The following is a 27,948-nucleotide window of genomic DNA, read 5'->3' as shown; positions in this document are numbered from 1 at the left end:
CATGTCTTTTTGACCTTGAACTCTGAGTTTGACCTACTTTTAAGAAAATATAACATATCAAACGGATTACTTCGTTTACCTGATCAAGATATGGGGCTCACGGCGAGTGTGACTGATCAACTGGGGATGCGTATTCCCCCTAAGTACCCGATTCCACCCCTGATGTATCCAGGGGTCCGTGTTTGCCCAACTATCTGTTTTGTATTCTTTATGGGAGTTATGAGAGTGATAACTGTTCATTATCTTCACTTTTCATATCCAATTTTCATACTAACCAAGAATGGCGGGTATTATTTCAGGTAGGGCTTTCATATTTGGTATAGAGATTCTTTATGGCATGACATTGTGACAAAATGGTCTTTGATATTTTAACCTTTAAGTTTTACCTACTTTTAAAAAACCTTACCTATTTAATATCTAAAGTATTTAACGGAGGGCTTTCATATTTTGTATATAGATTCTTGATGGCAATATCTTGTTAAACTTTGTGGTGTTGACCTTGAACAGCGACAGGGCCAAGCTGGCTCAGATGAGCGATGTGGCCCATGAGCCTCTTGTGTTAGTGACTATTAATTTAAGCGGGAAATGACAACAAAAGCTCTGACCCAAAATAATGTGTATCACCTTCGTCGTGCGACAGAATAACGATCGTTCATGATTAACACAAGAACCTGAAAGATGTCAATATTGATATGGAAGACATGCTCCCTCAACTGACGTACTGAAAATGAAAGACGCCCCCCCCCCTTACTTTGATGTCTTGATGATATCGTCGGTGAAACTGAGAAAAATTGTCTGATTTATAAATTTCTTTAAGCAAGATAATTCAAATTTAGTTTGTCAATATTGCCAGGTGTGAACTAAGATATAATCATCTGATAATACGGTGTATAATCACTTTTACCTACTGAATTTAATTCTCGACGTTTGTCCAAAAAATATACCTACCTACCTAAACAAAAACTAAAATGACGAGTCACATTACTCCAACTTCAACCCCAACTTTTTAAGGATGACTTTGAAGCGAACGAAAGTGTTGCTTAAATGCACATGAATTGCTAGAACCGTCCGAAGTTGAATGTGAATTTTCAGATATGAATCATGAAGGATTGCTACGAGATTCGGTTAATATTTCCAGCCGAGCCGAATCTCAACCGAAATTAGGATCGCTTACAGGGATCTGGGAGAATCTATTTGATGCGAAATACGCGATTCTGAGACACAAAATTTGGAATTACCGAAAATCTCTCTCTCGTTCCATTATATCAAGGCTTTTTATGCTATTGCGTGGGATTTGGCCATTAAAGGAGGACTACTACACAACAGTTTGATATGGATAAAAAGTGGAGGATGTGTACAACAAAATTTTGAAATGGTGAACTTTTATACATTTACTTTATTTAGTAAAAAAAATGCAGGTTCAGTAGAAAATAATCTATCTGACAAACACCCCTGCTGGACTCGAACCCGCTGAGCTACTCAGCTAGGCAATTAAATCTATCAAAACGGAATAGACATGTATTGCTAATATTCATATGTCCATTCATGATTTAAAAGGAAGTCAGTCAATATAACGATGTGTTGTACGTCCTTAAGACTTTAAGGACATTTAAGCGACGTTCCTCAATTATATATAATTTTTCCTGACATTTCACTTGCATTTTATACTTAGTTTTTACTAAAAATATTGGTGTAGATTACCATATCTGTTTTAGGGTTAGCATATTTTGATAGGTACTAATTTTTGTAAGTAAAAACATAAAGTAAGCTTTTATGCATCACAGTAAGTTGTATAAATGGAGAATGAGGGAAAATCTTTGGAACAATCGGGTATCGAACCTTGGACCATTGGATTCTAACCACTGAGCTACTCAGACCATTATACAAAGTACTGTAATATTACTACAATATAAGATCTCAACCTATTTCGGAAATCATACAAAAACTCCTCATATCGAGGAGATGAGGAAAAAAAACGTTAGAGAAAATGCTAGAAACCTCGCGTATGTCCTTAAAATGTGTAAACCACTGATAAACCCCTTTGTTATATAGTCCTGGGTTCTATCAGCATTCAGCTAGTGTTACCGGGTGATAACTCAAACAAGCATACCGGTCACAAGGTTTATTTATCACAATCGATCAGAATAACATCATTCACAGATCATCCAAATGTTATCCGATAAATATCATCCAAAAGATTCTACAACAAGTAATAACAAATATTAAACATGCACACATTACATATGACACGACATAAAATCACGGATAGACATGACAAAGAAATAATTCCATATTAAGTTCCATTAATCACATAAATAGAATTGTATTTTCTTCATCAGATCACATCATTAATATAAAATCATAATTAATCAAATTTACTTAATATTCTGCATTTAAAACTAAGAACCTGTCCAGAACATATGATGGCAAGACAAACATATCAAACACCACCTAAACAATACATAACACACTCTTACCAAATATGTGGTATTAGAATCCGGATGGATCTATAGTAATGTGTAGATCTGGTGTATATCTATCAATTAATACAAACATATATATTACTCAAGATTTCTGAAGCAATACACTCATTATGAAATAAATAGAAATAAAATAATCATACTACTCTTACTCTCACTCACTCTATGCATAAAATCCTTAATATAATTAGTAACTGACCTGATTAGTAGATTGTAGTCTGTAAGTCCAAATGTCCAAAGTTTTTAACTAAAGTATGACACAACTGCCCAATTCAATTTCTAAATTCAAACTGAATCTTACACTGACCAAGAACTGTCATGTGACCAATAATTAAGAAACGAACCGATGAACCATGAAAAACAATCCGTAACCAACCTAAACTATAGCTGGCCATAAAGGAAATACTCGAATATTAAAAGTTGTAACCTGTTTGTGTATTTATTGCACATATTAAGCTGATATTATTTATCGTAAAATTAAAAACACTGAACACATGTAGTAATATAAATCAAACATTTTATTATTCCAGACGGGTAAGTATGCTCTACCACACAGGCATCTCAGATCTTTGTTTCGTTTCGGTAGTACATCTTGAGGCATATTTTTACTTTTGCAGTATACGCGTAATTACTTTTCTTCAGTGGATACACGTAAACAAGTCTCTCCCCAGAGTCGTCTTTTGCACGTGACGTGTATTGTTGGCGAAGACAAAGAATGACAACTCTGGGTTAACTTACTCCAGAGATTTCATTTTCTAGGCGTATTAGAAATTTCATATATATATATATATATATATATATATATATATATATATATATATATATGTATATATATATATATAAGCACAAAAACCCAACAACACCCTACTTTCTTAAAGTGTCGGATCTGAGAAGATACAAGGCCAGTAAAGAAATTTATAAAAGCACTGAAAAGGCCACGACACTGATATGTCTCTTGATAAAGACGCGGGTTGCGTCGAAAATTCGAGTTTTAAATAACCAACAGTGTCGTGGCCTTTTCAGTGCTTTTATATATATATATATATATATATATATATATACATTTGTATATATATCCAAATTGTGTTTTTAAAAAAAATCACAGTGTCCGGTATAAAATATTAAAAGAAATAGAATAAACAGTACACAAAGTTATATATATAAGTCAGTCATTTGATATATTCTTTCAGTAAGTTGATAAATTCTGATATATTTTTACACTTACATGTACTTAATTGTCATTGGACATATCGATGCTTTCTAAAAAAAAAATTAATGACCTTGTATCCACAATATGCATCCGACACTTCTAGGTATTGGATACTCTGATTCTACGCAAAAATACTCTGAAGTTGATAGTTTAACACAATATATGTAGTCTATATGGTAATATGTTGGACATCCCAAGGGCACGAATTGTGTTCCGTTATCTGCTGGCCTGTTTTTTTTAAAAAAATATTTTGTATAAGGTTGAATTGATTCAATTATTATATATTTGGATGATTATATTAAACAAATCAAGAAATACTAGTGATGAACAATCTGACGAATCAATACTTGATATCACTAATCTAACTTGTAAAACTAGCTACAGACTGTGTGATATAACTTAACAATTCTGTTGTTTCCCCATCTGAGCTCTTCCTACCACCTTATCACCTGGGGAAGTCACCGAGACACCACCCCTGATACAAGGCACCAAGACACCACCCCTGATACAAGTCACCGAGACACCACCCCTGATACAAGGTACTGAGACACCACCCCTGATACAAGTCACCGAGACACCACCCCTGATACAAGGCACCGAAACACCACCCCTGATACAAGTCACCGAGACACCACCCCTGATACAAGTCACCGAGACACCACCCCTGATACAAGGCACCGAGACACCACCCCTGATACAAGTCATCGAGACACCACCCCTGATACAAGGCACCGAGACACCTTCCCTGATACAAGTCACCGAGACACCACCCCTGATACAAGGTACCGAGACACCACCCCTGATACAAGGTACCGAGACACCACCCCTGATACAAGGCACCGAGACACCACCCCTGATGCAAGTCACCGAGACACCACCCCTGATACAAGTCACCGAGACACCACCCCTGATACAAGGCACTGAGACACCACCCCTGATACAAGTCACCGAGACACCACCCCTGATACAAGTCACCGAGACACCACCCCTGATACAAGTCACCGAGACACCACCCCTGATACAAGGCACCGAGACACCACCCCTGATACAAGGTACCGAGACACCACCCCTGATACAAATCACCGAGACACCACCCCTGATACAAGGCACCGAGACACCACCCCTAATACATGTCACCGAGACACCACCCCTGATACAAGGCACCGAGACACCACCCCTGATACAAGGCACCAAGACACAATTCATCGCCAGATTTCTGTAGTCACTAAGGACCAAGCTTAGAAGCTGAGTGGCCTAACTAACAATTTTGTCGACACAACCTCTAAGCTTGTTCAGCAAACCTACTCAAGATTACCAGTCAAATTACCTCAGTCGAGTTAGAGCACCAACAGACTAACCGAGGATGGTAGTAGGGCTTTATTCATACCTTCTGGACTCTGGTTGATCAACAGTGATTGGCTAATTAAATTACAATTGTGATTGGATGGCAGTACAGTGCTGATTGAGTAACACATGTAGTTTACAGGTTTTTCAAACATCAATATTGTTTCATGAAATTATACGGCTATTTACAACTTGTGCATTGTCCCTGTGATCATACCCAAGGATTGCCATTTTTTGTTGGTTATCATTTTCTTGCACATATCCGTATGAAGCGCCAAATTAACAAGTTCAAATAATTGAACATATTTTATTTGAAGATATCACCAATTCATTTCATGCGCGCAACACTATATTTGTGTCTAAACATACTTTGAAATATTCATTAAAGTCCTTCGCGACCAGAAAACTCGCAGCTTCAAATGGTTTCGTTTGTTGACAAAGAAGTGATGTTGGGTACTAGGTAGCCAGTCAAATCGAACCCCGTTGATTTTTGGATCTATAATGATATTCGATTCGTGGTATGTTTTCGGTCTTCATTTTTAAATCGAGGTAAGCTACTGACAAACAAGTTGATGGTACAGGGATTTCAACAGTCTCGATTGAAGTCAGCATTTCGCAAATTCTATGGTCGTTATAACGATCTAGTTCGTCAATACAACCTCGCATTGGGTCAAATGCTGTCTGACGTGTTTCATACCGATTGTTAAGACGTTCTTGGCACACTGATTTTGACTGCGGATAACTCCGTTTATCTGATCAGGATATGGGGCTCACGGCGGGTGTGACCGGTCAACAGGGGATGCTTACTCCTCCTAGGCACCTGATCCCACCTCTGGTGTGTCCAGGGGTCCGTGTTTGCCCAACTATCTATTTTGTATTGCTTGTAGGAGTTATGAGATTGATCACTGTTCGTTATCTTCACCTTGCATTCATCATAAACACGAATAATTAATGTTAAGACAAAAAAAAATGTATAATACCTCTAGATGTAAGAGTAGCTCTTGAGCTTTGAAAAGTAATCCTGGTTAAGTATGGTTCAGGCACCCACCACTAATAGAAACGTGCAAGACTGATTGATTGATTGTATATTGTTTAACTCTCTATCGAGAATTTTCCACTCATATGGAGATGTCACGAGTGTCTGCAAAATTTAGGCCTATTCTCGACGCTTATGGCCTTTGAGCAGGAAGTGATCTTTATCGAGCCACATCTAATGTGACAAGGGGCCTGGGTTTTGCGGTATCATCCTAAGGACCGCCCCATTTAATTACCTTTTACGATAAGCTAGGGGTACTGAGGACCTATACTAACCCGGATACCCACGGGGCCGTGAATTTAATTCAATATTTAAACCTATTCACATAATTTTTAAGCGTACTGGATTGATTTCATCCAGAATATTTAATTAAAAATATTTGAGGGGAAATTTGATCACTTTTGGTATTATTGTTTTAAAAATAGTTCGAGTCTGGAAATGAACGTCGTTCGATTTGACTGAATACCTAATAGGGCTACGTCAACAAACGAAATCATTTGAAGCTGTGAGTTTTCAGGTCGGGTAGGACTTTGATGAATGTTTGAATTTATATTTGGACACAAGTATAGTTGGAAAATTAGAATTTTTGAGACGGCGATGCAAGAATACAATGATTATAAGGCCTCAACTGTACATTTTTTTCTGGAAATTTTTATAAGGGGTGGATCTGTAGCTCTCTGGTCTGTCCGAATATTTTCCATTCAGATCTGCAGCTAAACTATGACGAGTACCAGCACCTGGAATGCAAATTCCAAAGCAAAAGAATGATCTAAGATTATAGAAGCTGATGTCACAATGCATTGATTACGTAGGAAAAGGACGATATCTAATTTTAAAACCCGGTCAAAAATGTCGCACACATTCCTTTCAACCGAGGGAAAGTAATACACGTTAGTGCACAATGATAAAAAAAACAAGAGGCCCACAATTATCGGTCACCTGAGTATTAGTTAAAAGTATCACCAGTGCCAAGGGCTATGAAATCCTGTTCTGAATATCTAAGATAAATTCTAATACAGGCGCGGATCCAGAATTATTTTCCGGGGGGTTTGGGGGGTTTGAACCTTTCCACAAAATCGAACCCGTGATATAATGTTCAACTCTCGAAGGAAACGCTCTATATAACCACTGCACCACGCGAGCGACCCCTTGTCGTTTAGGGGAACTGTCAAAGAAAATAAACACTGAATTAAGGACATCTATCATATTCCTCACAAGGGGTAATTTGCAGGCTGAAGCGATGCTCAGATTCAATACATGACTCCGACAGTGTATGTACAAAGCTAATTGGTTTAGAGACTTGATTCGTCCTTGACACCCCCGTTTTTCCGATGCCATTAATGCTGCACCATCGTATGCTTGCCCTCGCATTTTCTCAATCGGAATTGCAAGCAAGCGGAGGATTTCAATAAGTTTATCAGCTTTTGCTTCCCCAGTAGTTCTACCTATATTTACAAAATCAAGAAATTCCTCCTTAATGATAGCAGAGTGTTCTATAGTATCTAGAAATCTGAGACACAAGACTAAAACTTCGTTGTTAGCGTACTTGTCAGTTACCTCAAAGGCTATGATGGAATAAAAACCCCTTCCTTGTAAACCCTTCAAAATTTTACCTGTGATGTAATTTCCAATGAGTTGGATAACCTCATTCTGAGTGGTTTTGCTGGTATATAAGGCATTCGTTTTTGCTTTTTGTAGATGAGACCAGAGCTGCTCATCATGCTTTACCAACAGCTGTAATATTGCCAGGAAAGTACCTTTATTTGAGGAATCACTTGTGGTATCATCTCTGTGTCCTCGGAGAGGAATATTTTGTTTCCAACAAAGAATGATCACATCTACTATTTTCTCAAGCAACTTTATGTTGTGCTGATACTGTGCCTGATTTTGCTGATTGAGTTTATACGGAAGAGACGAAGATGGCACTTCGGATGTCATTTTGGTTGTGTGATACACAGATTTGGCACTCTTGTGGTGTTCTGAATTTTGATGCTTTAAAAGGGCAGATGTTTTTCCAAGGGCTTTCTTGTACGCAGTAAAAGGTTGCGTAACAAATGTATTTTGATGTTGGACATCTGACTGAGGGAACATGACACAAAACTTACACAGATCGCCATTTAACAGTTTGCTGAAGGTCAACCATGAAAACTGATTCATCCAAGAAGATTGAAATGATGAAGTCTTTTTGAGTTCACCCGTATTCGTTGTTTGAGCATGACCTGTTTTTAACTTGGCGACATCGTCTGGCAAGGGTTGATTCTGAATATATTATCTTTTCAGCTGAGGACATTGTGTTCAACTTTATTGCACCTGTTACAATTTTACCAAGATCAGAAAAATCCGAATCGTCAAAAGATGTTTTATCTTTATCATGTTCTGTTGTCTTAAAAAATTCAATGTCATCAGATTTAATATCCGTCTTTTCGTTTTGTGAGTCCATGGTGATTTCCGCGGTATCATCTGAATCAATACAAAGTTTTGACTTTTTGTGGGCAGGCTCCTTCATTTCATTGGATTCAGTAGGTAAAACTGGGAAACACACCACAAAATGATTTGGTGACCAATTGTTTGGGTTGCTATTTTCAGTGTGTGACATGATGTAGATGGGGGAACCCTGACGTACCTTTTCATCTGAAAATGGCTTTATTTCTTGATGAAGAAAATGTCTGTTTATAGCAACATTTTGTATTGTTGGATAAATACTATATATTGGATGATTCAGGGCATTTGCCGCTGCGAAAAAATGAATCAAAGAACAATATTCCCCTGATTTGAATGAATTTAGAGTTTCATTCTGAATCGACTTGAGAAAATTCCCCGGTACAAGTGATCTGTCCGATACTGACGTCTCCACAACATATTGTACACTTGTGGGATGAGAACACCTCTTGTCGTAAGTTGCCTGTGACGCATACTTTCTCGAATTTTTTACAAGTTCTAATACGGTCATGATACGAAGTTCGATATGTTTCTCTTCATGACCAAAAATGGCTTTGGAAATAGCGACTCGGCAATTTTGTCCAGATTAGAGACATTAGAGAAGCAATTGCCATCCCCGCTTACTTTCACAGGACAAATATCTACCGGGCCATCCTCTGGAAATAGCGCCTCAGCAATTTTGTCCAGATTACCATCTCTGGGTAATATATCGGACCTCATTACACTCAATTATGATATTTAGAAACAGTATAAAACAAGAGGTGTTCTTAAAATTGAATATCCTCGAAAGTGCCTATACTGATGAAAGGCTTTACATACCGTACTATGATATTTGTAACAGTAACACGATATGACTAATTTGGACCTGTCCTAGAGTCAAAACCCTAAGGTTGCAAAATTCATAATTTGGTACATCCTTTCATGCTTTTCCTAAATATGCAATTAGTTTTATGCCGTAACAGCAAACATAAAGAAATCTTTCAAATGATAAAGACAATAATCACTATAATAATTTTGGCCCCACCCTGAAACCAAACCCGTTACCACCTGGGATATTTTGGAAAGGGGTGACCTACTCTTTCTAAATATCTATTTAGTTTCAATTTAGTATCAAAAGCATTAAAGAAGGAATTATTTAAATGTTTTACACACATATACCATATAATACTAAGTTTTGGGCCCATGCTTGGGTCAGAACCTCTACCCCGGGGGATCATGAAATTTACAACTTTGATAGAGGCCTTTCTGCTCTACATCATTGTGTATCTAGGTTTTCTTACATATGTGTGGTTGTAGAGAAGAAGATCTTTGAAAAGTGGTCAATGTTTGGCAGTTTTTGCTCCATCCCTACGATCCGAGGGGTACAAGAGTCCTGAAGTTTACAATCTATGTCCCCCTTTGTCCCAAATATGTTTCATACCAAAAATGAAAGGAATTTAATGGTACTCATAAAAAAGAAGTTTAAAATGTTGAATTGTTCACACATTTGACCATTTTGCCCCACCCTGATACCAAAACCTCGACCCTTTGGATCATCAAATTACAATTTTGGTAAAGGACTACCTACATATATATCTATTTAGTTTCAATTTAGTATCAATACGTTGTATCACTAAAGAAGATGTTATTTAAGTGTTTTACACATAAACATTACATACCAAGTTTGGCCCCACCCTGGATTCAGAACCTCTACCCAGGGTATCATGAAATGTATAATTTTGGTAAAGGCCTTTCTGCTCTACATCACTGTGCATTTAGTTTTTCTTACACATGTGCGGTTGTTTTTAAAATTGGTTAATTGTTGGCAGTTGTTGCCCCGCTCCTAAGGACACAGGGGTGCAGGAGTCTTGAAATTAAGAATTTATGTCCCCTTTGTCCCAAAGATGCTTCACACCAAATTTGGAAAGAAAAGAATTAGAATGGTAGTTATCAAGAAGATGTTAAAAGTGTTGAATTGTTAACGCACGACGACGGACGACAACCAATTGTCCAATTTTAGGTCACCTGACTTTACTTTTAACAAGGAAATTGAAATAATAAAAACAATGATTTCATAACCTCCTCCTGCAACCACCTGTAAATGACAAAATAAAACTACAAAACTATGGAAAACGTTGCGCAGTAAAACTTACTGATAAATAACAACAAAGGAAAATAGCACAATATAAAAACAAAACAAACCAAAAAACAAACAAACAAATAAACAAAAAAAAAAAAAAAAAAAAAAAAAAAAAAACCCATCCCCCCAAACAAACAAACAAACAAACCATAAGATATAATGTTAAAACATCGATTTATTTAATTAGTATATAAGTACATGAGATATAATGTCAAAACATAGATTTTTTTTAAATTAATATACAAGTACTTGGTACCTCCTTTAAACTTATTAAGAATTTCCTGAAAGATAACAAACAAAAGTTGTCAAAACAAACGTAATACATGTACATAAAGTAAACATGGGGACGAAATCAATGCACAATTTGAATCAATAAGCAAATGAATATTACAATACTCAATATTCTGCAATGTAAGATTTTTTTTCAATGAAACATTTCTACAGAAACCCTTTCTCAATGGGTAAGCTTTAAGTGGTGTAAGATAAATTGCATAAATAATTTGAAACTCAGATTCGTTCTTGATATTGTTCCAAATGTTCTTCAGCATATTAAAAATCCTATCTAATACACATATTCAATAATCAAGCCTTCTCATTAGTTAATAAGCTAGCCTTCTCATTGGTTAATAAGCTAGCCTTCTCATTGCTTAATAAGCTAGCCTTCTCATTGGTTAATAAGCTAGCAGCTCAAGAGCTTACACTTCGATGAACTTTGTCTACCTTGGCTTTAGTTCTGATGGGATCTACCACCACGACCTCGCCGTCTCAACATCCAACAATAACAAATACACTGCATGCAATATGCAGTCAATTAGCAACCTTATTCTTCAAACATTAGACGTGAGTATAGCAACTTGACTGGATTCAGGGCTCGTTCTGTTTTCTAAGTCTGCCACTTTCACAAAAACTAGATTATCTAATGTGAAGGTCATCACCCAACTTGTTTTGTTTATCAATTATTTATTATTCAAATCGTACGGCTAAATCTGAATATGTTAATACATGTGTTAATGTTTGCTTATTAAATTTCAGAAACATTTTCGCAATCACGGATTATTTTTTGAGATGATGTATTCCTACGCATTTTAAATTTAAAAATAAGAACCCTCCGAGATGAAAATGGAATTATAAGGATTAAACATTCTTTTTGAAGAATGTATCGATGTGAAAACTTTGGACATTTTATTTAAAAACTTTACATAAAAGTGCAGTTTGTGAATAAAATATTAAGAGTTTTCATATCGATAAATTCTTTAGAATGAATAAATTTTTAATTTAGAACTCCCTCTAATAGGGACAGAGCTGGTGAATGTTTGTAATAAAAGTAAAACTCCTATTTGGCAAAGGGTTAAAAACAATGACTTTATAAAAGGTACATCAAGAACAAATTCAAAGCAATGACACACACACGCACGCTCTCTCTCTCTATCTCACTATCACATTTCTACAATTGATAGAATATTGTTCTCACTAATTGTTTTTAATAGCGTCTTTCAGATTTTTCCGAAATACTTCCATACACTGGGAAATCCCCTCATCCGGGAACTCTAGGTACGACTCGTTTTCAACAACGTGCAGAAGAGACATCGGCATTTCTCGAACAACATTTTTTTCCAACAGAATTAACAAAAGGATGTTTTCTCCACCACGAGAGTAAATACTTTCCATTCGCGCCATATTGAATTCGAACATACACCAATGTGACTTCAAAAAGTGTGACGTCATTACAAAAACAATTCGTCTGCTGTTATGTATAGCGTTTGTTATATTTTCAGCAATATCTATTCCTGGAAGGAAATCTCTGTCATGAATGCAGAGTCTTAGTTCATAGCTCTCCATCCTTCTCTGAATCTCATTTAACACAAAACTTCTGTCCTCCTCCGCGTAAGAAATAAACGCGTCATATTCATAGTTCACCCTTTTCTTAGTTTTCTCTAATTCTGGAAACAGAACACGTTTAGTGAGATAGTAAATATAGAGGATTTTCCATCGGTAACGATAGATGATTCGATAAACTATCAAGCTGAAAACAAGGCATATGAAGGAAGACGTCACGATGATCACTAAACTGTATGTGGAGCAATCCTTCTGCAAAATTTGTACAATACTTGGTAAGCCTTGAAGTGATAGAAGGGATCCATTCTTGTATGCGCATGTTATATTTTCCAAATGCGTAAACCTTGATTGGTGGTACCGGTTCATCCATTGAAAAAAGAACGTGTTCTCACAAGAACACGATAACGGATTTCCTAGAAAGTTAATTGTGAACGTTTCATGCAGTGGTAATAAATTAATGGCCTGTTCATCAAGTTCTGTTAAAAGATTGTAAGACATGTCAAGATGTTCAAGCAGATACATATGGCTGATATCAACTGTCCATTTCTCCATTCTATTGTACGAAATATTCAGAAGTTTTATTCTGAGGTTGTTTCTGAAAACTCTTCGAGGCAAGAAAGTGATTTTATTATCATGTAAATTTAAGACAGTTAGATTTCCGTTTTTCCTTAGGATTTCCCCATTACTGTCTCTTTCGAAACTATGACCTAAAAGATTTTGAGAAAAGTTTAATATTTCTAATCTTGGAAAGCCATTCAATGCTTGAGTTGAAATATCAGCGCAAAAGTTGTTTGAGACATCAATATATGTAATGTTATGGGATCCAAAAATCGGACCATTGAACTTTAAAATAAAATTGTTCTGAAAGTGCATATGCTTCAGATTACAATGTCCAAAGTGTAGTTCATAAACAGGGTACGTTAACTTCATGTCGTTGGCATAGAGTGTGTGCATATTTTTGGGCAGGTAAAACGTGAATATTGGTGGCTTTTGAAGTTTTAGCATGCCATCAGATTCCATTACTTTAGCAATATTTTGGGTTGAAGCTGTAAGCTCTGGACGATTGTGACACGATTCAGTATAGTCGCTACAACCATCGAAGTAATCATTATGAGAATGTGTTTGGAAACTAACGTTAAGAGTCTGTAGGTTGTGTAAAGAACCTGTTTCTAATACGTACATTCCATTATCCATCTTATTGTCGCCTACAGACAAATGTTTAAGAGACTTTGGTAGATTGTAGGTAATCAATCCTGTTTCGATCATCTCCAGCCTGTTACTGTCTAAGTATAGTTCTTCCAGCGATGTCTTGTTAAGATATTTCGTATGATTGCGTAATAGGATCGTTCCTAATCCAAATGTACAATGTATTTTCACAAGTCTTAGAACTTTAATGGTACTATTCTGGAGATCGTACGAAATATTTCCAAACCCCCTGAAGCCGAGTCGACTATTGTACGACATGTCCAAATACTGCAAGTGTGTCTGAGATGCCAGTGACCCAATTTCGATATTTGTAATATCACACAAGGATAAATCCAAATGAGTTAGGTTAAATTTATCAAACACGTGCGAAATTAGGGATTTGATACGGCATACACCATCATATCCGGATGCTTCCAAGATTTTTAATGTTTCGATTTTCTGATCTGAAAACATATCTCCGAAATTTCCGTTTTCACAACCATCTATTCGTAAATGGAATAATGACTTGCAGCCGTCAAAAATACCAAGAGGATAGAGTTTCTGCATACAATTAATATTATGTTTCAGAGACAAATATCTTAAATTTGGCATGCCTCTCATATTAGGCAGGAAAGAGACATTTATTTGATTGTTGTCTAAATTTAGATGATTCAGTTGTCTATATTTATGTAGATTTATCAATTGATGTAATTTGTTGAATGACAAATCTAGCCATGTCAAATTCTGTGGTAAATTATCTGGGACGTGATCAAACCTATTATGTGCTAGGTTTAAGTGAGTTATGTTTGATTTTTCAAGGAAACAAGGAGGAACTTGTAGATTTCGAAAAGAACAATCCGCTTGCAATGTAGACTCCTTCCACAGGCAAATTTTGATATTGGGTATGCATTCGTCTTTCGTCTGAGCGAATGGGATTAACAGCGCTAGCAGTAGACATACTTTGAAATTTGCAACGCCCACCATAATATTGGTATCCAACTACAAGTAGCAAAAAGGTCTTTGTTAAAAAAGAAAACAAAATTAGTATGAAATGGAATACAAGTATAGCATACTGTATACTAGGTATTTTTAACAAATGCTGATTTAGTGAATGTTGCTGACTGATATAAAATCGATAAATTAGTAACCATCAAAATAATGTTAATAAAATTATCATTGGCTTTTCTCACAGTCGTGAAATGCTTTGACACACGTTTATCTCTACAAATTATCATATTTTATTTTACACGCACCTAAACTACCATGTATACGGTATCATAGGAATCTGTTTGATGTTTTATGATATGTAATCAGTTTTGCCCCGATAAAGATCTGACGAGTCCATACAATCTAATTGAAATCAGACTACTTAGATCCGTGCCGTATACTCTGCGTAAGTACTTACGTAGAGTATACGGCGCGGATCTAAGTAGTCTGATTTTGATTAGATTGCGAGTCCATACTACTGGATTTATTTGGCATATCACTTATAGTTAGTAATATTTCAATATAAAACAAAAAACATTAGCACAAACACGAAATTTATTGGCCAGAAGGGTTATGGGAAGTGAAAGATGCGCGTGTCAACTGAACTTATTTCCTCACGGAAAAGAAACGTGTTTGGAAGAAATACTTTGTTTACAAACGCTCGAAAATTACAATGCGAAAGCTGGTAAATTTCAAAATATGAACATATGAAGTGAAAATAACTGTTAATAATAATATATATATATATATATATATATATATATATATATATTCATATTCATATTTTTATCTATCTATCTATCTATCTATATATATACACAAAGCACTAAAATGACCAGCGACACGAACAACCAGATTGTCAAATTTTCGGGACGACCCGTCCCTTCTTCAGGACAAACGAAAAGAATTACATAATGTGGCCAATATCAACAGAGCATAATAACAAAAACTACATATAAATACATCTAACACTACAACTACACTAATCCACAAACGTATTTACAACGCAGACTACATGTTTTTGGTCTTTAGGCTTGTCAATCAATGTTAAAAGTGGAGCGAATTAGGACATGCCTTATTCGTCGAAAGAGCCGTCAACATTACCATGAGGGGCGAAGATAACGAACAATGATCAATCTCATAACTCCTATAAGCAATACAAAATAGATAGTTGGGCAAACACGGACCCCTGGACACACCAGGGGTGGGGTCAGGTGCATAGGAGGAGTAAGCATCCCTTGTCGACCGGTCACACCCTATATCCGGATCAGGTAAACGGATTTATCCGTAGTCAAAATCAGTGCGGCAAGAACGACCTAACTATCGGTATGAAACACGTCAGACAGATTTGACCCAATGATAGGTTGTATTGACGAACTAGATCGTTATAACGACCACAGAATTTGCGAAATGCTGACTTCAATCGAGACTGTTGAAACCCCTATACCATCAACTTGTTTGTCAATAACTTGCCTCGATTTAAAAACGGACTATACGCAGAACAAGCTCTTCTGTATCGAATCAGTTGAGATATATAAACACCATATGCAGGTGGTAATGGAATATATAGGCCTGTCGGACTATGAAATTAATCCTGGAAGCATGCAAAGTGAAGATAACGAACAGTGATCAATCTCATAACTCCTACAAGCAATACAAAATAGATAGTTGGGCAAACACGGACCCCTGGACACACCAGAGGTAGGATCAGGTGCCTAAGAGTAGTAAGCATCCCCTGTTGACCGGACACACCCGCCGTGAGCTCTATATACTGATCAGGTAAACGGAGTTATCCGCAGTCAAAATCAGTGTGCCAAGAACGGCTTAACAATCGGTATGAAACACGTCAGACAGCATTTGACCCAATGCGAGGTTGTATTGACGAACTAGATCGTTATAACGACCATAGAATTTGCGAAATGCTGACTTCAATCGAGACTGTTGAAATCCCTGTACCATCAACTTGTTTGTCAGTAGCTTACCTCAATTTAAAAACTGTCTATACCCAGAACAAGCTTTTGCATATCGAATCAGTTGAGATATATAAACACCATATGCAGGTGATAATGGAATATTGCTACATAAACGTGGGAAGTTGACGATGGAGAAGCTGAAATCATGTATCTTAATGTCGCATTGAAGACCACGGCAAGATATTCTGCTTTATAAGAATATAAAAACATGTCAGCTAATAAAGGAACACATATCGTGCCCATGGGAATTCCAACAGACTGTTGGAAGACCTGATCACCAAAGACTACGATGTTATCGTCAATGAGGAACTCCAGCATATCTTTAACTTCAACTTCAGAGTATTTGAGCGTGGAATCAGAGGGTGTTCAACAATGAGGAACTCCAGCATATCTTTAACTTCAACTTCAGAGTATTTGAGCGTGGAATCAGAGGGTGTTCAACAACGTGAAGTTTTGGATGACTGACTAGAGATGAATATTTTGTTGAAGAAACAATTGTCTGTGATTTCAAATTGTCTAATCTTTAATTTATCGCGAGAAATGGTCATGTAAAGTGTTGAAAAGTCGTACGTTTTGATGTTGATTTGAGAAAAGTTTTTCGATTTCAAGGATACTAAAAGGTTTTTAGAATCTTTTAGAATCCACATTTGATTTACACCACTTCTGGCATATGTAGCAGCACAGTACGTTTGAAGTTTCTCCTTCACAGCTGTTAATATTTTCGTGAGGAGCAAAGATAAAGTCTTGGTAGAACACTTACGGGATCCAACAATGTATTTTTGTATGTAATAGTATTATTTAATATTCCTTTCATATATCTTTATCAATATTTATGCATCTTGAGTGATGTATTAGGCATGCATTGAACGTTGTATTAGATGGAGCTAAGTCGGGGCCCATCCTCTGTAGCTACCATTTTCTATGGTTTAAGAAATAATTTATTTGTTATAGAATAAATCTAGGAAATATATTTTAAAAAGCTTAATATGTGACAGAGAAATGAAATTAGAAACAAAAATCTGAATGGAGGGACAGACAGACGGGCGTACAGACATAGCTGTACCATAATAAGTTCAGTCGAAAGACGGACGTATAAAATCTTTTAAAGATATTAATGGACAATGTCTTCCTATGTCTAAAGTGGATTGACTCTTAGCCTTTAGCCATGTGACAATAGGGATTACGAGATTGATCACTGTTCGTTATCTACACCTTTCATGTACCAGTGTACCAGGTTTGATGTTTTTCAAGCAAAGTGTTCTCATCATATATAGTGGACAGCATATTCCTATGTTCCATTGGACCCTTGACCATGATACCTCAAAAGCAATAGGTGTCATTTACTCCTTAGTTTGTACCATTGTACCAAGTTTAAAGTCTGTCATAGAAAGGGTTCTCAAGCGGACAGTATATTTCTATATTCAGTGGGTCCTTGACCTTTGATCATATGACCTCAAAATCAATAGGGATTCTCTACTTCTTAGGATGTATCAGTGTTCCAAGGTTAATGTCTATCAAGGTTCTGAAGATATTGAGTGGATAGAAGCTTCCTATGTGCAGTTTTACCCTTGGCCATGCAAGGTGAAGATAAAGGACAGTGATCAATCTCATAACTCCTATAAGCAATACAAAATAGATAGTTGGGCAAACACGGACCCCTGGACACACCAGAGGTGGGATCAGGTGCCTAAGAGGAGTAAGCATCCTCTGTGTCTTCAAATCAATAGGGGTATTCTACTCCATAGAATATACCAGTTTACTAAGTTTGATATCTGTGAAGGAAAAATTCCATAGATATTGGGCGTACAACATTGGTCTACCGACAGACCGGTACAAAGCAATATGCCCCGGCCCTTTTCATGAAAGGGGACAAAATAATAAATTTATGACAAGACAATAACCGTAAGACCGAAAGATAACTTAAAGCGTTGCTTCGATTCGGATTTGCGGAAAATAATCCGGCAACGAAAAAAGCACATAAAAGAAAAAAAGTAATGTTACTAGCTTGAAAATACGGATGGATATTTAATTGCTGTTATAAAATTTAGAAATTCATTTGAAAATTAAGGATTATCTCCCTCACGCATAGCTCTTATCCTTAAACGAATTTGACTCCACTTTTTTGGCACACTGTTTTTGCCTATAATAGCTCTAAAACTTCATTGTTATTTCGGATTTCAAACTTTTCGGTTGAGCATCACTGAAGATACATAATTTGTCGAAATGCGCATCTGGTGCATCAAAATTGGTACCGTATCAGTTTTACATGAATTAAAAACGATGTTAACAATATGAATAATGTAGCGATGATAAACTGTTTTAACAAAATATCACCAGTTTTATTGACGCAAGTACTAAAAGCTCTAAAATATATTGGAAACTTTTGAAAGATGCATTCAAAACTAAAACACGAGCCGAAATACCTCCGCTCCACGAAGTTCGCCATTAATAAAGTTGAAGCCTTGAACTATTGTATCTATCATCTCTACTTCACAATCAACCTACTCTGAATGATTTCTTTTCATTTCTGCAATAGCACATTAAGTGATTAAAACTACACTGTAGTATACTTAGCTTACCTGAACCATGGATTTACACGAAATTTTCTGGACAAAGTTCGTCCTCTCCATGTTGTTCTTGTTGGGTTTCCAAAACCAATGACCCTTCCACTGGGGAATATAATTGAAGATCAGTTTACATTTTAAAAGATATTATCCAATACCGATATCCTGTATTCTGTATTCAATTGCTCCAAGTCTTATGTATGCATGAGCAACGTTTTTTTTATTTTTTTGTATTTAAATTTTCGCAATTTACACTGCGCTTATTCATAAATGAATGAACAGAATGGAACATAAAGGTTTTTAGCAGACAATTCTGCAACTTGCAAAGCAATTTCAACACCGAGTGGTTCGTTGCTCTAAAAATGACGGATCAAATGCTATTCAGACATACTTTCTAGAATGCTGATAGAAATTTTGGCAAAATACAAACACCAACATCAAAAAAGTAGAATACTTTAATTTCAACTTGCACAAATCGTCCCTAGAGTGGTCAACTTATTTCGACTGGTTAGCTTTTTGAGCCAATATTGACCCCGACAATCAAAAATCGTGAGAAATATTCAAAATTCAACCCCCTTTTTCCTCTCGGAAAATCATCTCATGTCGTCTTGCCGCTTTAGATATGGGTAATTATGGTTATTTCGTGTACTTTAATCATTTCTACAGTTGACTACATTCCCCGATTTTCGTCAACAGTGGTTAAATTATTATAAACAAAAAAAACTCGGATCTACCTACCTGTCGAAGCGGCGTGTTGTTCTCTTTTAACTCATAACCGGAAACACATCAAACGAATTTTCTTGCATAACCGATACATTATGATTTAGGACATGGGTAGCCGTGTAAGAGCTATGCATGAGAGAGATAATCCTTAATTTTGAAATGAATTTCTAAATTGTATAACAGCAATTAAATATACATCCGTATTTTCAAGCTAGTAACGAAGTACTTAGCTACTGGGCTGTAGAGACCCTTGGGGACTAACAGTCCACCAGGAGTATAGGACTATATTTTATAAGTACAATATCAAGGGAGTTAACAAAAAATCTTAATGTGTGTCTGGAGAAAAAGCATTGCTTATTGTCTGAAGATTTATGAAGCTGTATATTGTGTCAATTGAACAAATATTTTGTATTTTTGATGTACCCATATTACCTTATGGGTATTCGAAACATCTAAATGTATTGAATATGTGCATACTTTTGTAGAAGGGCGTAAAAACTTAAAAAATAATACCCCTGAACCAGCTGTTTTGGGGGCACTAGGTAGACAACAACTCATGGTACAATATCCTAAGAAACTTAAAGATACAAGATACTCTAAGAGATATTACTTATTACTCCATTTAAACAATATAGGTAGCTACAAAGGCAGCTGGGCAACAGAGGTAAAATCAATTCTATATGGATATGGTTTTCGCTATGTATTGTTGTATTGAGGTGTAGGAAAGAATGTTTTATTTTGAAAGTTTGTCTAAAGAGTAAAGGGTAACTACACGGTATATGCAGGAATGACGCTCCTCACGTCATCATACAGCAAACTTGATTTTTATTGTAAATTCAAAATGAATTTTGAATTAGAAAGGTATATAGAAGTAATAAAGAATAAACAACATAATGCAATCAACAAATAATTCATTTGTTTATCTTGATGAACTTGTTTGTATGTGTGTTTTTTAATATCTTATGCTTTTGTTGTTGTCCTACTAATTTTTTTTATTGGTGGACAGAAAAGAGGGGGGGGGGGGACCTACATATAATGATAATATTTATTTATTTAGCGCCTTATATGATTATCAATAATCACTCTAAAGTGCTGCACGCAATGAAAATTATATGACTCGTTAAAAGTAATAAAAGTAAATTATGACGGCTATATGACAGATAGTACTAAAACTGTAATAGCAAAAAATTAATAAAAAATGTAAATTAAAATGATTAAGATTGATTCAGTCTGTGCTTGTAGGAAAGTTCATACTGATAACCGATTTGAAAGACAATAGTTGAAATAAATATTTCATGCATAAGAAGTCCTATAAAATTGTTCATGAAATCATAAAAATTTAACCACCGACATATCAATAATATATAATTTATAAATCCGCCACTGTAATAATATAATTGATTTGAATATCTGACCAGGAGGCCTTTCTTCTATCTATTTGTTAGATTTTCAGTGGAATAACGAACATGCTTTTAATGCAACACATTAGTACGTAGCATATTTCCGCTTTGCAGTACTTATTCAAATGTGATGTGAAATACTTATGACTCGTGATTATATAGTAAATACTGAAAATAAGAATTTACTAGTTTCACATTTAGTTCAAAATACAATTTTGATACATCTTATTTATTTGAGATTTCTTATATAGCTGTTAAAGAAGTAGGCCTTATAGGATTGTTTATCAATCAGTACATATATGAACATGCATCTCTAAAATCCGTTGCTCATATTCAAATGTAGTACGATCGTTGTATTTCAGTAAAGGCTAAAGACCATACAAAGCTGGTAAATCCGAGAGAAATGTGTCAATACTACACGGAGATCGCAGTACCCTGGAAATACAAATACAGTAAAACTCTGATATAGCGAATTTCTGGGGACCCTCCATAAAAATTCGCTATAAGCGTAATTCGCTATACGTTTATAGTGAATTCATACTTCAAATATAACGAATAAAACTGATTTGTTCTACATGTATACCAGTTATATAAGAAAGCAGCAAACAATATACTTGTGTTTGTATTGTCTTTAAGAGAAATGAAGCATATATATTTTCGAGAAGAAATAGTTTTAGACAAGAAATATACACATTGATTTATATATGATAATTTATCTTGATGGATTATTAAGTCATGCAAGAACATGTCGAGAGAGAAATGTCAACAAAAGTGTGTGCAATACATACATTTACAGTATATTGCAATTGTCATTTACTTGTTGCTTTACACAAATAAAGGATTGTACGATAAAATAAATGCAATCAAACTTCAAATTTGATTAACGAGAATAGTAAACAATACCGACAATATATTTCCTAAACGTATGTGTAAGTATTGTTTTGCGTTAACAACCATTTTTGAAAAAATACAAACAGAAATGTTGCAATAAGTGTGGATCCTTTATGTCAATGGAAAACGATTGTTAAAATCAGAAAGAGTTTAAAAAAAAGAATTCGTTATAAAAGGTGATTTTATGTTCATTTTTAATTCAAGAGGAATAGGAATTTACTTCGTTATATCCGTAAATTTGTTATATCCGTGTTCGTTATAAACGCAGATTTTTATATAGAATATATAAAGAATTTGCCGGGGAAATCTTTTTCACTTCGCTATAGCCGTAATTTCGTTATATCCGTGTTCGCAATATTCGAGTTTCACTGTATATCAAACTGAAATAAAACGAAAATTACATTCGTGTTTCTATAGAAGAATATTTAAGCCAGCCCAAGATAATTTCCATAAACGTACTATCCTTTATCGGATTGCATGTTTCAATTTAGAAACAAGATATGCATCTGCAATATTAAATTTAATCTCATGTAAGGACATTTCAATATTCAGTTCAGTTATATGTGCACAATTATGCAATAAGTCGACAAGATTATCAAAAAATTATATTTTCTTTGTATAAATTTATGAAAAGCAATCTATATATTTTAAAAATATACTATTATCGGAACACTTATAACTAAGGTCAATGCAACTAAATATAAAATTATATTGTTTATCAAAATTTATTTGTGTTGAGCCCCTTTCATTGTCAAGGGGAAGTAATTCGCTTACATCTCTCAACCATAGTGATTTTATGTTGTACAAACAATCATAAAAGTGTAGAAACATACCCAATAGTGGCATTGATAAACAATCATTTAAGATTTAAATTTTTGTGAATATTTTCTTTGGGGTCCTTAAAACAATTCGATAACACGCCACAGTAAAAGCCCGGGTCGGGTGAAATAAACGCCAGACTACTGTCAGATGGTATTGGATTCAGATAAAGGACACATGTACAAATATATTAATCTGACGGGATATTCGCAAACTTCGGTTAAGTTTTTTGTACCTCTTTAATCGTCCCGTTCACATTAACCTGTAACATGTCGGGACACATAAACTGACTCATTCAGAACGTTTAATTCAATCATGGAGGTAATCGGTGGGGAATCACATATTTTGAAGCAATTATTGGTTCTGTATTTGATTTTTCATTGGGTAGAGATGTACATAAGATCTAGACCAGTTATTCACACTTCAGATCGCGTTATGTTGTGTACGTATCTAAGTCGAGCGACACATTACAAGGTCCTACATTAGGCCTATATTTTGTAGATTTATCTTTAAAAATCTCACAAAAGTACTTTCTCTTTATTCTAACGTAATAAAGACAACTATTTTGCTTTGTAAAATATCTGCATACCTTACCCGTAGCTGTTGTTTTGGATGTGACCCGGTGTCGTATGCTGTTGGAGAAATAGATCGGACTCGGCATTCGTGACGCAACTGCTTACATCGGGGTTATGACTAGAGGTATCACACCGGTAATTGTCCAATCAAAATGAGCTTAGTCAATTGTAGTTCCATATATTTAAAGAATTTTTTTTTTCCTTGCGCGATTTTTCTCATTTCCTCTTCTTCTTTTCTCTTAATTTTTGTACCCCTGATTAGGAAATTTTGTGTAATTTGTAGAAATAATCAAGTGTATACAAAGGAACTATTTGCTGTTGGTAGCTGAGGCTACTTCCTGAGGTGCACTCCGGCTGTTTACACACATGTGAAAAACACGTGGATTTGAGGGTAGTCTTGTTTGCGGGTAATTTTTTTTCGAAAATGCCGCGTAGGGTGTTGTTTTTCTGGTGTCGGCAGACGAGATAGGTAACATAGAACGTATCTGACTGCGTTATTCGGCATCAATTTTGTAAACTGATTTTTAATGATTTTTTCCCCTCTATAGTAATATATAGTGAAAATAATTACCGGTGTGATACCTAGATGGTATCCCTCAAAAGCAGGTGACCCACGAGTTACTTGCCCCTGATCATAGATAGAAAGATAAGTCGTACGTAGAAGAATATTTCGTAAAGAAATGTGTTTACGATGAAGAAGGGAAAGAAAATTGTTGGGATTTTTTTACTAATTAAGATTACTAATTAAACCCTAATTAGCTGAACTATTAAAAATGTAAGAAATAAATAAAGCAATGAACGCAATATGGAGAGAAATACGATTTGTTAGAAAGTGTACAGAGTATTATTTAATTAACATAATTAATCAAACCCTAATTCTCTCAGATGTTAAAAACAGTAAGGAATTTGATATAAAAAACTGTAAGGGGCGAGATCAAAAGATTGATTTCGGATAAAAATCTAAATTCAAATAGTTAGGGGGAGGAGGGGGGTGTGTTAAAATTTCTGTAAGTTTCTCTCATCCGACATCGATTACACATTAGTCGAAAAAGGAGAAAGACAAGTGACTGTTAAAACTACATGACGATATTACATTTTAATGAACATTTGATAGTTTTAATCTACACTTTCATTTGTGAATAAACAGAAGATAGGGTATACAGAATTATTTATACTCGTTTGTTCTTACTTGTTAATCGATTATAGTTTAAACACTCATCATATCTAGTTTAGGGGGTCGTTGTGGGGGCGAAGGGGGGGGGGGCGTAAAAACTATGTGAATCTAGTTTTTTTTGTCAGACATTGAACTTTCGATCTCGCCCCTAGGAAGTAGATAAAACAGCGAATGCAACATGGAAAAAAAAATAATTAATAAGAAGTCCTATTAAAAGCAAAACTGATGATATCTAGCGGTGGTCAAAGTAACATATCTTTAGAAATTATTTTTGAAAGTACAGAAGGGTATATTTGATCAAAAGTTAATCATAGAAATTATTTTAATTACCCCCCCCCCCCATTCAGTACACAAAATCAACTCAAACTTTCATTCAACATTATAACTCACTAAAAAGACCATTCCTCAAAACCTGCTTTTGGATATCGAGTTAATTATTAAGACCAAACTAACTCAAGATCCAGGGCGATATAAACACCTACTTTTGAGGGATACCAGATAAGCTTTGCCACCCAGCTAGGCCTATGCTAGACCTGCCTTTCAGGGATACCAAGTTACTTAATAAGGCTCAACTAGCCCAGGTTCCCGGGCGATTTAAACACCTACTTTTGAGGGATAACAGATAAGCTTTACCACCCAGAGAGCCCTATGCTAGACCTGCCTTTCAGGGATTCCGAGTTAATTATCAAGGATCAACTAGCTCGGGTGACCGGGCGATCTAAACACCTACTTTTGAGGGATACCAGACAAGCTTTGCCACCCAGCGAGCCCTATGCTATACCTGCCTTTCAGGGATACCGGGTTAATTATCAAGGTTCAACTAGCCCGGGTTCCCGGGCCCTAAAGTCACCTACTTTTGAGGGATACCAGATAAGCTTTACCACCCAGCGAGCCCTATGCTAGACCTGCCTTTCAGGGATACCGAGGTAATTATCAAGGCTCAACTAGCCCGGGTTCCCGGGCCCTAAAGTCACCTACTTTTGAGGGATACGAGATAAGCTTTACCACCCAGCGAGCCCTATGCCAAACCTGCCTTTCAGGGATACCAAGTTCATTAATAGGGCTCAACTATCCCGGGTTTCCGGGCGATCTATACACCTACTTTTGAGGGATACCAGATAAGCTTTACCACCCAGCAAGCCCTATGCTAGACCTGCATTTCAGGGATACCGGGTTAATTATCAAGGCTCAACTAGCCCGAGTTCCCGGGCCCTAAAGTAACCTACTTTTGAGGGATACCAGATAAGCTTTACCACCCAGCGAGACCTATGCTAGACCTGCCTTTCAGGGATACCGAGTTAATTATCAAGGCTCAACTAGCCCGTGTTCCCGGGCCCTAAAATCACCTACTTTTGAGGGATAACAGATAAGCTTTACCACCCAGCGAGACCTATGCCAGACCTGCCTTTCAGGGATACCAAGTTCATTAATAGGGCTCAACTAGCCCGGGTTCCCGGGCCCTAAAGTCACCTACTTTTGAGGGATACCAGATAAGCTTTACCACCCAGCGAGCCCTATGCTAGACCTGCCTTTCAGGGATACCGAGTTAATTATCAAGGCTCAACTAGCCCGGGTTCCCGGGCCCTAAAATCACCTACTTTTGAGGGATACCAGATAAGCTTTACCACCCAGCGAGCCCTATGCTAGACCTGCCTTTCAGGGATACCAAGTTAATTATCAAGGCTCAACTAGACCGGGTAACCGGGCGATCGAAACACCTACTTTTGAGGAATACCAGATAAGCTTTACCCTAATTATGATGTTCTTAAACCTAACCCTAATTGCCCGCCTAATTAAAGAATCAAGTCCCGTGGGTAGAGTATTTAAGGTGTGGGCACAGCGTGGGTGTTAGATCCTCAGGAAATCGCCAAGTTTTAACGTGCCCCAACCCCTGGGACGCTAGGTTTTTTTTTGACAAAGTTATGGCAAAATCCCTAAAAGGCGAAAAATGCCCTTGAACTCTGATTTCCATTAAAGGATCAGATAAACCTAATTAGGGGTTGAATAGGGGGTCAAAATTAAGGGCTAACCCTCTGGGAAGGGATAGCCCAGCACCCCTAGAAATATGGCTCAAAGGGACCCAGGAACGAGGATGGTCTGAGGGGTATACCCAACTTACCCTATAATAATGTCTAAGTATAAAAGTACTTCATTTTTTTGGGTTAATAGTATGTTTCTCTTTATCCTTGGATTTTTACTGGGATTTTTACCCTGGTCCGAGGGGCAATGGTTGAAAACCTACCCTCCCAAATTTCAGCCCGACCCCCCAACTTGGGGGGTGGGGATGGACTTTGAATTTTTTTGAAGTTTTTTTTAAAGCCAAGACTGGCCCTAAAATCTCATATCGGTGGCCAGTTCGAGCCTTTTTTTCAACCCCCACCCCGGGTGCTAAGCGCCCCCTCAGAGATTTTTTCTGGGTGGGGTAATAAAGAGTGGACCCTGCCCTACGGATCTGGCAAGTTTTGCACCTGAAATCAGCCTGGAAAGGGGATAGGATGATGTTTTACTAAGGTAGCCACTTGCCCTTAAAGTGCAGGGCTCGCCCTAAAAGGGTTTTTCAGGGTTGTGCCCCTTTAGAAAAGGGGGTTAGACCCCTTCTTTTGACCCCATAGGACCCCCAACATTTCAGGTCGGCTCCTAAAAGGATATTACAGAAGAAGTCAAAGGCGACGGGTGACACTCCAGTTATTTCCCGGAGGCCTTGGGGTGGTCTCGGCCCCTAGCCCCTATTTTCAACCATGGGGGAATAGAGTGGGACCAGGTTATGTTTGGGTGCAAAGGAGTCTTCGGCAGCCCCAAAGACTTGGGCTCAGTGAAGAATCAAAGTCGACGACTCGCCCCAAAAGGGTGGGGCTAGGGTGGGGGTCAGACGGACCCTTTACCCTTGACCCAAGCCCCTGATTTTTGGGGCCCGAATTGCATAATCCTTTCTAGGTTGGCCCTGTAAAGGTCAACAAGATCCCTCAAAGGATCTTGGAGATAGCGTCTTTCAAAAATGGCCCATTTTCGCCATTTTGGCCATTGGGGACTTCAATCCTGACCCCATATCTCCGCTACCCTGTACGACTCGAAGCTGTTCTTTTGGGATCTCAGAGGGGAGGTTTGGGGTCCCATTTCACGTGAATGTCGATTCCCTAGCATTAAGGCTTCTAGGACTTCCGACCCTTAAAAAAAGTGGAAAAAAGTGAAAAAA

General features: G+C 36.7%; 2 protein-coding genes and 1 long non-coding RNA gene across 4 annotated transcripts; 1 reads left to right on the top strand and 2 right to left on the bottom strand.

Moving 5' to 3' along the window:
• Nucleotides 1-2,049: 2,049 nt before the first annotated feature.
• On the bottom strand, nt 2,050-3,052 carry LOC125667621 (uncharacterized). Its single transcript, XR_008800528.1, has 3 exons — nt 2,680-3,052; nt 2,478-2,536; nt 2,050-2,200 (listed from the first exon to the last, which is right to left on the bottom strand). It is a non-coding gene; the product is annotated as an uncharacterized LOC125667621 (long non-coding RNA).
• A 722-nt stretch (nt 3,053-3,774) lies between these two features.
• On the top strand, nt 3,775-4,912 carry LOC130051414 (putative uncharacterized protein ENSP00000383309). Its single transcript, XM_056153328.1, has 2 exons — nt 3,775-3,793; nt 4,119-4,912. Exons 1-2 carry the CDS (start codon nt 3,775-3,777, stop codon nt 4,910-4,912), a joined length of 813 nt encoding a protein of 270 aa, XP_056009303.1.
• Nucleotides 4,913-10,785: 5,873 nt separating this feature from the next.
• Nucleotides 10,786-23,668, bottom strand: LOC125667628 (toll-like receptor 4). Of its 2 annotated transcripts, none has more exons than XM_048901222.2 (3): nt 23,601-23,668; nt 19,189-19,278; nt 10,786-14,648 (listed from the first exon to the last, which is right to left on the bottom strand). In XM_048901222.2, exons 2-3 carry the CDS (start codon nt 19,237-19,239, stop codon nt 12,099-12,101), a joined length of 2,601 nt encoding a protein of 866 aa, XP_048757179.2. In that variant the 5' UTR covers nt 19,240-19,278; nt 23,601-23,668; the 3' UTR covers nt 10,786-12,098. The 2 variants fall into 2 exon arrangements, with proteins under 2 accessions (XP_048757179.2, XP_056012284.1); XM_056156309.1 differs by lacking the exon at nt 23,601-23,668 and adding an exon at nt 19,912-19,927.
• Between the last annotated feature and the right edge of the window lie 4,280 nt (nt 23,669-27,948).

Source organism: Ostrea edulis, chromosome 2, assembly GCF_947568905.1.
Source record: "Ostrea edulis chromosome 2, xbOstEdul1.1, whole genome shotgun sequence".
NCBI lineage: Eukaryota > Metazoa > Mollusca > Bivalvia > Ostreida > Ostreidae > Ostrea > Ostrea edulis.
The sequence above is the reverse complement of the archived record's forward strand: the minus strand, read 5'-3'. Positions and strand labels throughout refer to the sequence as shown.